This window comes from Melopsittacus undulatus, chromosome 12, assembly GCF_012275295.1.
Source record: "Melopsittacus undulatus isolate bMelUnd1 chromosome 12, bMelUnd1.mat.Z, whole genome shotgun sequence".
NCBI classification, from domain to species: domain Eukaryota; kingdom Metazoa; phylum Chordata; class Aves; order Psittaciformes; family Psittaculidae; genus Melopsittacus; species Melopsittacus undulatus.
Genome location: NC_047538.1, coordinates 19802967 through 19816628, shown reverse-complemented (window position 1 = coordinate 19816628; position 13662 = coordinate 19802967). Strand labels below are relative to the sequence as shown.

Here is a 13662-nt window from a genome sequence, read left to right as displayed (position 1 = left end):
ACAAACATGTTTGTCTATTGCAATCTTTGGTAATGGGATTTATTTTGCAGTCGTCAAAAAGGAAGCTTTGAGTTTTGTGTCACAGCTTCTGCTTTGTGGGTGCTGCTGGTCCTTCTGATCTGCACCCATGCCATAGAGACCACCCCAAATCCCTTTTCTCCTGCGTTGTATTATGGCCACATGGTAAAACAATGTTTGCTGCTCCTCAGGGCTCCGCTCACCCCTTTTCTTTCCAGGGGAGCCCAAAACACCATCGGCATCACAAGCAGTGGCCAACGGGGCAGGCGGCAGCAGCTCGGAAGATGCCATCAAGAGCATCCTGGAGCAGGCGCGCCGGGAGATGCAGGCACAGCAGCAGGCACTGCTGGAGATGGAATCGGGGGGCAGCGGGCGCCCCGGGGACACAGCACCCACCGAGCGCTCCACGCTGGCCACTGTCAGCCAGAACATTGTCCCCACCTATGTCAAGCAAGAGGAGGGGAATGGGGCCAGCCCTGGCCCCCCGCAGACACCCCTGGCTGTCCTCTCCCCTGCTGCCTTTGTCCAGAGCATCATCCGGAAGGTGAAGTCGGAGATTGGAGATGCCGGCTCCTACTTTGACCAGCACTGGGCATCGGAGCGGAGCCTGCTCAGCCGACCCTACACCTCCGTCTCGCCTTCGCTGTCCTCCTCCTCCTCAAGCTACTCCAGCATGGCCAATGGCCGGGGTTGGCAGCGGGGTGAGCCTGGTGAAGGAGGCACCAATGAGGACGAGCTGCCACCGGCAGATGATGAGCCACATCGGCTCACAGAGGTGAAGGCAGAGGGAGCCAGCACGGAGCCGGCTGCTGGTGGTCGCCTCTCTTACTACCCCACCTATGTACCACGGACCCTGAAGCCCACGGTGCCACCACTGACGCCGGAGCAGTACGAGATGTACATGTACAGGGAGGTGGACACGCTGGAGCTGACCCGGCAGGTCAAGGAGAAGTTGGCCAAGAACGGCATCTGCCAAAGGATCTTCGGAGAGAAGGTACCAGCCTGGAGAAAGGGGCTCTGCTGTCCCCCTTGCTCCATGACCAGAAGCCCTGGGCTCATTAGTGGCCTCTGCCAGCTCCTCTGAGGGTTCCCACTCTCCCCAGTGGGTTTCCTCTTGGAGGATGCCAAGTCCTCACAGTCTGACCCAAATGGTCTCCCAGTGGTCACCACCAACTGGTTGATGGTGCTTCCTACCAGAAACACCTTGTCCCCTGTTCAGAGCCCTGCAGGGACCTTCCCCCCTTCCCACGGGGTATCCTAGGAGGGCCCACCGTGGTCCCAGGACCTATGGCTGAGGCCAAGGGGTTTGGACGTGCCATGGGGCCATGAGCACAGCAGTGGGTGGCAGCCTCCCTCAGCATGGGGACCGAGGGCAGGCAGCAGCCCAGTGCTGGTGGGTGACACATGCATGGTGCCTAGGTGCTGGGGCTGTCCCAGGGCAGCGTGAGCGACATGCTGTCACGGCCCAAGCCATGGAGCAAGCTGACGCAGAAGGGTCGGGAGCCCTTCATCCGCATGCAGCTCTGGCTGACGGACCAGCTGGGCCAAGGCATCAGCCAGCAGCCAACACCTTCCCAGGGTAAGTGCCACTGCGGTCCCCAAGTGCCATCAGTGCTTCCAATGCTTCTGCATCCATCCCCTGCATCCCAGCGCAGGGCTAGTTTATCCTGCTCCCATCCCAGCACTGGGAAGAGCTTCCTCAGCACCTACACCCCAGTCCTGGCAATCCCCTTTCATCCCCCTCTCCTCTCATTTTAAATACCCTGAATACTTAGACAATTATGGGCTGTTATACAGATCCTCAAAAGTTATTTGGTCAGAAGGGGGGGTTGAAATAATCTAGGTTAATAATAAAAAAGGAAAATCACAACTGAAATCTTTGGCTTTGTGCCTGGCACAGATATATATATATATATGAAATAAAACCGGGGTTTTATTTTATACATCAGTGGTGTTTTCTCTCCTTAATTATTCCACTGGCACCTTGTGCTTTGCCGTAGCTGCTGGTGAGACTGCCAGCATCCCCAGAGCATCCTTCCTGCTCCCGCAGGGTCCCTGCCCTCTCCCATCCCACCATCCCCGCTGACCCCTCTGCCCCGGTGTCACACAGCCAGCCCGGTGGAGCCCCAGCCGTCCCCCTCGCCGCCCCCCAGCCCTGCTGAGCACGAAAAGGGCTGTCAGGAGCCCCTCACCCTGGCCTTGGAGAGCAGCAAAGAAAACCAGCAGCCCGAGAGCCGGTCCACGCCTGCGCTGGGTGGGAAGACGTACCCCAACAGCCAGGGACCTGTGGGCATCCAGGAGATCGTCGCCATGTCCCCGGAGCTGGACACCTACTCCATCACCAAGAAGGTCAAGGAGGTCTTGACGGACAACAATTTAGGTGCGGATCCTCTCTCCGCCCGGGTTTTCGGGAGCTGCTGGTGAGGCTGCATGGATGCATCACCCCAATTCCCGTAGCCACAGACCCTTCCTTGTCCTCTGTGGGTGCTCAGTGGGATCCTGGCATGCTGGGGAGGATGCTGGCCGGGAAGCGGGGTGCTCCCGCTCCATCGGGGACTGTAGCACCCACCACACTGCTCTGCCCTGCTCTAACCACCTCTGCTTCTCCTCTGCCAGGCCAGCGGCTGTTTGGGGAGAGCATCCTGGGCCTGACGCAGGGCTCGGTGTCCGATCTCCTCTCCAGGCCCAAGCCATGGCACAAGCTGAGCCTGAAGGGGAGGGAGCCCTTCGTCCGCATGCAGCTCTGGCTCAACGACCCCCTCAACGTGGAGAAGCTGCGCGACATGAAGAAGCTGGAGAAGAAAGGTGAGGGTCAGGGTGCTGCAGCCCCAATGGGACTGGGGTGCTGGGCAAGCAGGGGGTTCCCCAGGCACGCAGCTGGGTCTCCTCTCCTGCAGCCTACCTGAAGCGTCGGTATGGGCTGATGAGCGCCGGCTCAGACAGCGAGTCCCCCAGCGCCCGCTCCGAGTGTGCCAGCCCCAGCCTGCAGCCGCAGGACCTCAGCCTCCTCCAGATCAAGAAGCCACGAGTGGTGCTGGCCCCGGAGGAGAAGGAAGCCTTGAAGAAAGCCTATCAGCTGGAGCCCTACCCCTCGCAGCAGACCATCGAGCTGCTCTCCTTCCAGCTCAACCTCAAGACCAACACCGTCATCAACTGGTTCCACAACTACAGGTATGGGCGCTACTGGGCTGTGGTTATCTGATGGTGCTGAGCCACAAAGGGGATGTTGTTGTTGCTCTTCCAGTCCTCCCAGTCCCTCTTGTGCCGATGGGAAAGTGCAGACCCATGCGTGGTGCTGGATTGCAGCTGAAATGCTGCATGCACCCTGGTTGATGGGTAGGCAAGAGGTGTTGACCAGCTTGACCAAGTCAAGTTGAGCATCTAAAGCAATTACCATGCTCACATCCACTTTCTCATTGGTGTGGGACACCACTTGCCACTGAGCAGGAGCTCTAAGGTGGGTGGAGAAAAGCCTTATGGAGGCTCCTGGAGCACAGGATTCATCCCCACAGTGTGGGAATAGCACAGGGTTCATCCTTAGGCAGTGTTATAGGTGCATACACTGCTTTTGGGTCCTCTCCAGGCACACTCCAAGTGCTGCCAGCTCTGAGTCAACAGCCCAGATGATGGGTTGTGCTCCTTCCCCTATAGAAACCAGTATAAAAAATATACATTGACTAATGGTGTTTGCAAGCCTACGGCCTTTCCACTCACATGATTCCAGAAATGCCTGGAACACAACTGCTCTAAAGAAACCTTTAAAAAATGATAAGTATTGAACAAGAAAAACTGTCTCAGTTTGTCTGGAAACGGCCCCAAAGTGTTGCAAAACCCATTCCCTGTGTTCAAGCAGAGTGTTTTTCCCCCAAAATAAGTGTTTTGAAGGCCAGCAAGGTCGGGTTTTCCATCCCAAGGGGTGTCACTGCATTTTTATGGCTGGAGATGCTTTTCCAAGACACGTGGTGTCTGTGACATGGGATGATGGATGGTGCTCACCGACCCTCCATGGCTGTATCCCGCAGGTCACGAATGCGGCGGGAGATGCTGGTGGAGGGCACACCGGACAACGACACGGATGCGGAGCAGAGCAGTGGGACACCCATCCCCGTGCGCCGGGCCCCCCACAGCCCCGATTCGGACACGGAGGACCGTAAACCTGTGCTTGTGGGGGGCGAGCCCCCCTGTGCCACTGTGAAGGTGAAGGAGGAGCAGGGGGAGGCAGGCGGCTGGGGCCGCCGGCGGGACTCACACAGCCCGGCCGGGGCAGCCGAGGGCACCGGACCCCCGCAGGAGGATCGGGGGGCAGCCCCCCACGCCACTGCCCCCAGTGCCGGCAGCCTCCCGCGGCGGGGGGGCCGTGCCGGTGCCGCCACCGTGGGCCCCCCCCCGCCGCATCCCGACAGCTCCCAGTCCTCATCGGGATCATCCCGTTGCAGCTTGGAGGTCTCCCCAACATCGCCCTCGGCAGCATCCTCGCCCGGCCTCGCCGGCTCAGCCTCACCGGGGCCATCCTCCGCTGGACCGGTGTCACCGGCACTACCGCCAGCACCCGGCCCCCGGCTCAGCACCAGCGTCCAGCGGCGCCATGAGAAGATGGCCAACCTCAACAACATCATCCACCGCCTGGAGCGGGCTGCCAACCGCGAGGAGGCCCTCGAGTGGGAGTTCTGAGCCCTCCAACACCCTGGATATATATAGAGACACCCACATATATATACATATATTTTGTTAAATGCAGCACGCACCAAGAGGCAACAGGCAGCCGGCGCCATGGAGCAGCCATGGAAGAGGGGGTGGCCCCCATGATGAAGCCACCTCTCCCCCAGCTTTGTTTTAAATGTGAAAAACTGGGAACGATTTTAGAAAAGCAAAAAGAAAAAAAAAAGGAAAACAAAAAATATTTATAGACCTCTTTTAGATATTTTAATAAAAGGATACTTTGGAATTTATTAACAGCTTAAGCTGCTTTGATATTAAAGATAGCTATAAAATGAAGATGATGTAGCAGTTGTGTCATTAAATGTACACTGAAGTCTTGTAGTTTGCCACTGGATGAGATTATAAACAAAGGAAAATCCCACAGGAAAAGACTGAGCAAAGCCATCAAGAAGCACTATGAGACTGACCAAATGGACTAAACGTTTGCTGAGCAGTTTCCACCTCTGTCTGTAAGACACCGCATCGCTTCTGCCCCAGCCAGAGACTGCGACATAGTCCCTGAAGACTCTAAAGCGACCCCCCTGATGCCATCGAGTATGTATTTAGTTCTGGTGGTTTATGTTCTTGGAAACCTTTGTAACACAGAATGTCCCGTGCGGTTGTATATGTTGTAGAGATGTCTGCACTAGCCTTCTGGAACAAGATGTAGCATGGTCCCAATGCTGTCCCTCGTGCTTCCTCCAGCCTGTAACCAGTGGCATCCCCGATACAGCACGGTGCAGCTCTGCTGGCTCCCAAAGGAAGAGGAAACCCAATCCAAAAGCAATGAGAGCAACCTGTGCTTGTGATTTTGGGAGCGAGATGGGAAGAGGTACCTGGGTGTGATGCTCAGGGATGGCTCCAGCTCCCTGGGAATGGGCATCCATTGGTTCCCACTTCCCCATGCTCTGCCATCATCCATGTGGGAAAGAAGAGATGGAGCCTTTGAGCTTTGCCCTTGGGGCACCAGTGCTGGGGATGAGCACCCAAAAATGAGCTGCCTGCTCACAGGGGGTTGAATCCTGCTCGGGGCTGCTCCCAGCATCACAGCCCGCTTTGGTGGCTGAAGCACTTTTACTTTGGGAGAGCACCCGAGCAGGAGGAGCATCCCCTCAATGCAGTGGCATTCCCAGGCAGTGGCTGCCATGAAGCCAGGATGAGGCCCGGATTGTCACACCAGGCTCCTGCCTGAATTGGGCAAGCTCAGACCTGAATTAGGCAAAGCACCACTGAGCTTTGGCTTTCCAGGGCTGATCCGGTGCCACCTCCCAACCCTACCACCACCAGCTGGGCTCTGCTATCAGAATGCCTTTAAACACCATGGGGTGGCCCATGCTGTCCCCTGCCCACATGGCATCAGCCATCACCCAGCGTGGCCACCACCATCGGGAGGGCTCCCTGCGGGCTCTGAGGCTACACATTGACTGATTTATATGTTTTTATCAGAAGAGAAGGTATTTTTATACACGGTGGTGGTCGGTGAACGATGCTAAAAGTGGCTCCATGGAGGCACAGCTCTCCTTGCCCACCTACCCTGCCCCAGCGAGCCCCTGCTTGCCCATGGCCACTCTTTTCCCTGCCACCACTCTGCAGAAGGTCAAGGTACGATCATTGCTCTTCTCCGTCGTGTGCTAGCAGGAGCTTTAGTGGAATGGGATTCAAGGAAGCACTTAGGATGGTCTCGGACACGGCAATCCTGTTGTATTAAAGCTGGCGGGACATACCGGTCACGTTTTTGTTAGGCTTATGTACTGTACTTCAAAAGTTTCTATGAGATCGATGAACTTTGTTTAACAATTTTGGAAGGAACAAGTTCTGTAAAGAGCCACTAAATACAGAAGTTGGATACGACCCTGGCCTTGGAGTGTTTTGTCTGGAGGCAGATGGATTGGGAGCTTGGTGCCTGGATTGGTTTTGGAAATCACAGCCTTGCTTTGGGTTTGTGGCAAGAGCTCTCACTACCATAAACATCTCCTGGTGATTGAGGGAAGAAAAGAGGGTGTGAAATGGAGCTAGTCCAGCTCAAGGTGAGGTCATGGAATAGTATGGGTTGAATATTCAAAGGTCACCTAGTTCAACCCCCTGCAATGAGCAGGGATCCTGCCCTGTGAAAGTCCTGCGTTCATCCCTAGTGCAGGTTTGCTCCTGCCCCTTGGGTACCTTAGCATCCTTTGGCATGAGGTTTGGCACAATGCTATGGCACCCTGGCACAGCTCTTCTTCACAACCGCCCATCACCAGGCACAGTTGCAGCTCCCGACACGAGGCAGGGGTGTTTGCGTTTGATGGATTAATAAATCCATATGTTGCATATCTGTTCAAGCTTGTTTGTCAGCTAACGTGTTGGGACGGATTTATTTGTAATGAATATCTGAACGTCTGGAGAAGCTGGGCCGGCTGCCATGGAAACCAGTTCCTTCCTCCACAGCCAACGGATGGGGCCACATTAACCATCTGGATGCTGCGGGTACGGCTGTGCCCCACTGCCCTCAGCAGCACCACTCCAAATGCCAAAACACCAAGTGGGGTGGCCAGGAGCAGGGCTCAGTGTTCTTCAGTGCTCTCAGCAAAAGAGTGATCTGCCTGGCTTCGTGCCTCAGTTTCTCCAAGAGACATGGACCTCAATGATGTTGGCAAGAAGCTGGAGATGTTCATGCAGGTGGGTGCTGTGGGCAGGGACATGGGGTTGTGTTGGCCACTTCCACTTGGCCCCAACACTCTCATCAGCAAGGGGACAGGTATTTTGTCCCTGGCCAAGACCCCTTGGCAGATGGCTTGGGATGTCCCACCAAGTGCACAGGGCAGCCTGAACAGGAGCACTCAAACCTGAGTGGCATCAGTGTTGCATGTAACCTTGGGTTTGATGGGATGGTTGTAACACCCCATTGAACCTGTAATACATCAGTAACTCATACTGGGGCACCCAATACCACTTCCATGGGTGAAACTATAGGAGCATTGTGCTCCCAGTCATTTCCCAATGCCCAAACCCCCATGCTGGTCACCTGTGCCTGGCTGTTCAAGCCATCACAGAGAAGCAGAACCATGCTGTCCCTGCCATGGGACCACCCTGGCACTGGGTATCCTGATATCCCCAGGGTGGCACCATCCTAGCCCATCCATCTCATCCCATCCATTCCACCCCTGCAGGCATGTCAGGCTCCAGGGCACTGCAAGACCCTGGCATTGGCTGTGTCCCACTTGGGTGACACTGCGCCTGCCCGGCGCCATGGAAGGAAGGGGATTAAAGGCACAAACAAGAATGTGGGACAGGCAGGGATTATTGAAACAACTTTTATTGTAGCAAAATCTTGTGCTTATCCCAGTGGGGCAAAGGGAGCCAGAGCCACCCAGCTCAAACCCAGGTCACCTCCAGGCCAGCAGCCTTAGTGTCAGTCCAAACCACTGGGAGCAGAAAAGAGCAACACTAGCACAAGACACTAGCTTCACTCCGGGTTGGCACATGAATCATTCGACACGCTCTGTGCTGACACACATGTTCCCATTACCACCATGAGTGATGTTTCCCCTTAGGAAGCCAGCGCAGGGGTGATGCCCTGCTCTGAAATACCCATCCAGCACGGGAGTGCCTGCAGCTGCAGCGTTCCCTTGGGTCTGCCCCCATCAGGGGTTCACCCAAGGCTGCAAGCAGCGATTGCCCCATGTGGAGCACCCCGGGCTGGGTGTCACCAGCTCCCTGGGAAGCTGCTGCCATTAAGGAAGAGCTGTGCTCACTGATATTTTTGGTTTGAGACCACATCCTGCTGGAGCAGAGGGATCCGGCAGAGCTCAGCGCAGGGAGGGGAAGGTGGTAGCAGGGTCTCCGGCTGTGGAATACCCACAAAGGGGCTCAGGCCAGCGAGATCCCATCCAAATCCTTCTCCAAAAGCATTGTCAGTGCATGATACCACTGCGACAGCACCAGGAGGTCCCACCAAATTCAGTGTGGTGCTGGAATCCCAGCAAGCATCAGCCAGGAAGTGGTTTGTAGCTTGTTTGCTTGCTGGGCAAGGCTGGAGGGGTGCATCCATGCAGGGAGCATCTGCTGCCTTGGCACAAGATGCCTAAAAGCCTGGCAGCCCCCAAAGCCCAGGGGCTTCATGCCTGACTGGCAGCACACTGAGCCCAGTTGCCATCAGCGCTGGGCTGGTGTTTCACCATCACAGAGCAGCACCAGTGTCCCTCAGTGCTGAGCCCTTGGTGGCACCATCAGCAGTGTCCATCACCACCATAGACAGGGCTGCACATCCCAGGGTGACGATGGGACCAATGCAGCACTGACAATGATCATCTCCTTGTTACAGGTCCTGGTGGGTCCCCAGGCCTTGGCCATCACTCAGGGCCGGGGACCACGCTGCCTCTCCAACCAATCCTGCCGCAGCTGGGCCACCTCCCGGCCGTACCACTCATGGAGCCGGCAGAAGGAGGACGGGCTCTCCACCACTGCACTGCCCACCTCGGTGCTTGATGCCCTCCTGCGTGGTGGCAGCGGTGGTGGCCGCGGGTTCCCATCACCAGCATCCTCACCACAGCCTGAAACTTCGGGTGGCCGGTTCACTCCCGATGCGTTGTTCCACACAGCACAGCCATTCTCCTTCGGCAAGACAGCGGGCAGAGCCGGCAGCCGCTCCATTGACCGCTCCAGCTCCGAAGGCTTCGTCTTCCAGGAGCTGGGAGACCCCCGGCATCCCCCAGCACACCCATGGGCCATCCCATAGCGCATCTCCTCCAGCTGCTTCTCCAGCTCCCGCACTACCAGGCGCATGTAGTCAAAGCTGGCTCGTGAGAGGGACTTCACCCACGACTCCATGGCAGCCTGGCTCTCGGCCGCCAGCACGTAGGTGCGGGACTTGGTGCCACCAAAGCGGATGGCGAAGGTGAATTCCTCAGCCGAATCACAGAGCTCCACGGTGCAGCCCTCCAGCACAATGACACCCACCGGCTCCCGGCTCTCCCGCTCCTCAAAGTAGAAGAGCATATTGCCCTTCAGCACGAACCAGCGGCGGTGGTACGCGGTGTGCCGCTCACCACGCTTGTAGAGGAAGCCGGCGTTGTCAGCCGGGGAGTCACAGGTGGCATAAAAAGCCAAGCTCCGCTCGTTCAGCTTCATGGCTCTATGTCCTGCAGGGATAGAGGATGGATGCTGAAGATGAGTGTGCTTTAATTGCACTGTAATAACCCATCCGCTTGTTCTTGGCAGCAGCAGCCTCCGTGCCCAGGAAATGGAGCTGGTGAATAAACAGCCCCGTGATAGCTGGGATAACTCTGCTTCCAGCTGAGGTGCTGTGTCCGGTGGGTGGCTCAGGGCTCCATGGTGAGCGGATTTATCCCCAGCTGAGTGTTTCCCATGGAGGAGCCGCAGGCAGGGCTCACCTCAGTGCCCCACGTCACCCGGTGCAGGTGACCTGACCGCCGGCTCCGTGTTTGCCCCGTGCTGCTTCGCTCCTCCCCACAGCACACAGGGAGGAATTATGGCCTGAGCCGGAGATCCGGCTGCGGCTCCAGAGAGCCGTGGCCATGAACCCGGTCACCCGTGCAAGGCCACCCTCCCCTCGTCCCCTCCTCAGCCACGGCCTCGCTGTGCCAGGCTGTTTGCCTACCTGGACTCAGCCTCTAGCTCCGGTCTCCGGCATCCGCCAGCATCGCTGATGTGAGGGCGGCCGTGGGAGCGCTGGATCCGGGATCGGATGGTGTAAGGAGACTGTGGGGTCCAGTACCCTGGTGCTCTCGCTCCGGCTGATGGCTCCGGCGGGTTTTACCGTCCCAGAGCCTGCACAAGGCAGATGGGCACCAGGATGATCGGTTTCCTATTAAGCCACGTAGCAGGGATCAAGGAGATGAGAGGGGAGCTCTCGGGGAGTGGGGACCCTTTCTCCCCGGTATCTTGGGGATCTTTTGGGGGCCCCAAAGTCTTGAGGATGTTTGGGAGCGGAGGACCAGACCCCCCCCCCCCCCCCGGCTGCCGCCCGCTCAGCCCCGCTCCTCTGCGGTGCTCCCCCGGCTCCCGGCCCTGCTCCCGGCCCCGCTCCCGGTCCCGCACGGCCACCTTTGTCCTCGGTTCCCCGCCGGCTCGGCTCGGCTCGGCCCGGCCCCGCGGGCGGAGCGCTGCTTCCTCCCGCCCCCGCCCCTCACCGCGGCTCGGGGCGGCCCCGCGGGAGCCAGGGAGGGGGGGCTCTTCTCCCGGAGGAGAAACCGCTTCGGAGCTCGGCCCCGGTGCTGGGGGGTTCTGGCCCCGTGCCGCAGCTCTGGGCAGAGCCGGGGGGAGATGGGAGCACGGATGTGGGGATGCAGGGGGTATGCACGTCCATGGGTGTATGTGTGGATGTAGACATGAATACAGATATGGCTCTATGAATGGATGTAGGCATGGATGTACACGTGAGTGCACACATGGATGTAGGCTTAGAGTACGCATGGATGTACACGTGGATGTACTCATGGGTGGGAAACCTGGAAGCTTAGCGCTGAAAGTGTCTGCAAAACACTGAATTTTTGGGTCAGGTTTTTAGGGCAGAGTCCCAGAAGTGGTGCCCTGAAGCATCTGGCAGGGAAACGGAAGAGCCTGATGGATAAGAGGGCTGGAGATGAAGGCAACAGGGCAGAGGCTGGTTCTGCACAGGTGGGAGATGCTGCAAGCGACCGGCTGCTCACCTGAGCTTTCAGCCATGTCCTTGGGAGAGGCTGGGCCAAAGCAGACAGGGAGGGGATCCCTGCCTTAGTGCAAAGGGAAAGGAGCTGGATGGGCATCGGGGGAAGGTGACAACTGGCCCAGGGAGCTAGGAAGCACCCAGTGACAAGCCATTAGCTGGCGCTGGAGCTGTCAAGCATTGTGCAGCCACATGAGCAGAGATCACATCCCGCTTGCTCCTTCCTGACCATGGATGGTGCAACATGGCACTAGAGATGCTGATGGGCTTTTGGCCCGGTGGCCAGCGCTTGGCCTCTCTGACAATGACTGGATGATGCTGACCATGGAGACTGGTACCCACATCCCAGGGCAATCATAAAACTTGTGGCTGAGAGTAGCCTTCAGGCTGACTTCTGCTCTTGATTGTCCTTTCTTGCTGAAAGCATCACCAGCCTGAGGACCACCTCAGCAGTGCCACTGTGGTCCTCGCCTTACCTCCTCATAGATGCCCCCATTGCCCTACACAGCTGCTCAGGGCTTTGCAATCTTCTGCTCATGGCAGTGGTTTTCAGATCACTGAGGTCTTTCCCCACTTTTCTGTTTCATACTATAAAGAAGATTTAAAGCATCTGGGCTTTATCTTCCTTCCTGAGTGGAGCAGCTCTGTTCAAGGCCACTGGTGGGAAGTCTCATGTCTCTCTGTAGCACTTATCCCCCTGCCCTGTGGAGAGGGGCCTTTTTACATGGCAAGATTAGGAGGTGGAAGGACCATGGGAGAAGCAGTATCTCTATTAGACCTGCTGGGGTAACTGGTTAAAGGGATCCACACTCCCAGTTCTGGGACTCTGAAACCCCGGCTGCTTCCTGCAGCCCCATTGGCCATGTTAGCAGAGGTTGCTCCTCCACTGCAGCCACTTCCCAGGAAGCCCTTTGAAAAGTCACCCCCATTCCTTAGAACCACCAGCAAAATTCCTCTGTGAGTTTTTGCTTCCCTTTGGGTCTCCTTTTTGGATGGTCTCGTGCCACTGCACAGGCTCCAGCACTTCCCTTTCTGAGCGGCTCTGTATTTTCCCTTTTTTGTTCCTCCAGTGTCCCCCCCAACAAGGAGCCCAAAGCCTGTGCCTCAGTTTCCCACTCCAAGTCTTGATGGGAAAGATGGGGAAATGAATTCCAAGGCTGAGCTTGACCAACAATGGGGATAAAAGAAGAAAAGGGTCTGAAAGGAGGTGAGGGGCTGTCACTTTGGATGTGGGCTGCCCTTGGCCTCTGGTTCCTATTGTCCCATGACTGTGACTTGGTGCGGTTATGCAGCAGTGGGTGCTGGATGAGGTGAGTGGGAGCTCTGAGTCACAGCGGGTGCTGGCTCAGCAGTGGCTTCCTGGGAATCTGGGGGTGCTGTGGGGTACCCAGGGGCTGCTCCATGCCCGGTCCCCAGCCGGGGATGGAGAAGAGATGCGGTCTCCGTCATGACCACCAATGAATGGTCCTCAGGGAGCCCAAAGGGAGTCACCCACGGTGATCTCCAGCCTGGCAGCCCGGGGGCCGGGGACCCCCCTCAACACCACCGGGGCGGCTGCAGTGCGGCCGGTGCCCGGCAGAGGGCAGATGGAGCCCAGCGGCGGCCGCAGCTCAGGGCTCGACGGGGCTGCGGGGGGCAGCCAGCCCAGGGAGCACGCCGTCCATCAGCACCCTGCTCATCAGGACCCAGCTAGCACCACCCGACACATCAGCACCCAACCTACAAACACCCAGCGCTCTGAATGGGTGCAGGAAAACCAGGCTGAGATTTCGGGGGCATTGTTCTGGGCATGGCCAATCCAGGAGTACAGGACCAGTGTGTGTGTGGTGGGTCCTGTTTCAGTCTTTTCCTCGTCGGAAAGTGATGGATTGGGAATGGATGGGAGAAATGAATGGGATGTATTTTAAATCAGCAGGGAAGATAGAGCCCATTGGCGGTGTCACACAGATGCCCATTCACAAACAGCTCAGCACAGATTCCCATAGCCAAGCACCTCCAAATGTGACTCCCAGACATGGTGGGGGGACATCTCACTGCGGGATGGCAGATGTCACCTGCATCCAAGCACATCCCACCCTGAGAAATGCAGATGTGCCTCTTCCAAACCACTCCATACACCCTGAGACCGAAGCAGGCCTGAGGGCTGGAGCTGAAGGAGGAAGTGGGAAGGACATTTGGAAGCTGGTTGAAGCTTTTAGAGGAGAAGCAAACAGCAGTGGTTAAAAGCTGAGCCCGGTGCCGAGCGGAAGGGAAGCAGCAGCGTGTGTGTGTGTGTGTGTACAAAGGCATCTGTGCAGCTC

The 13662-nt window shown here is 57.4% G+C and overlaps 2 protein-coding genes across 9 annotated transcripts in view; one reads left to right on the top strand and one right to left on the bottom strand.

The window, feature by feature from the left end:
- The window catches only part of CUX2 (cut like homeobox 2), a 63605-nt gene extending 57038 nt beyond the window's left edge, over nt 1-6567 (top strand). For all 8 annotated transcript variants that reach the window (XM_034068464.1, XM_034068460.1, XM_034068463.1 and 5 more), the window contains 6 exons: nt 237-1012; nt 1438-1597; nt 2129-2398; nt 2635-2823; nt 2916-3189; nt 4041-6567. In XM_034068464.1, coding sequence (XP_033924355.1) covers nt 237-1012; nt 1438-1597; nt 2129-2398; nt 2635-2823; nt 2916-3189; nt 4041-4689 — 2318 coding nt within the window. In that variant the 3' untranslated portion in view covers nt 4690-6567. The remainder of the gene's footprint in view (nt 1-236; nt 1013-1437; nt 1598-2128; nt 2399-2634; nt 2824-2915; nt 3190-4040) is intronic.
- Nucleotides 6568-8046: 1479 nt separating this feature from the next.
- PHETA1 (PH domain containing endocytic trafficking adaptor 1) lies at nt 8047-10556 on the bottom strand. Its single transcript, XM_031045512.2, has 2 exons — nt 10316-10556; nt 8047-9836 (listed from the first exon to the last, which is right to left on the bottom strand). Exon 2 carries the CDS (start codon nt 9823-9825, stop codon nt 9052-9054), a length of 774 nt encoding a protein of 257 aa, XP_030901372.2. The 5' UTR covers nt 9826-9836; nt 10316-10556; the 3' UTR covers nt 8047-9051.
- Between the last annotated feature and the right edge of the window lie 3106 nt (nt 10557-13662).

What these genes read in the sequence shown, in the direction of transcription:
- PHETA1 (XM_031045512.2), bottom strand. Translation starts at nt 9,825, where the DNA reads ATGAAGCTGAACGAGCGGAGCTTGGCTTTTTATGCCACCTGTGACTCC.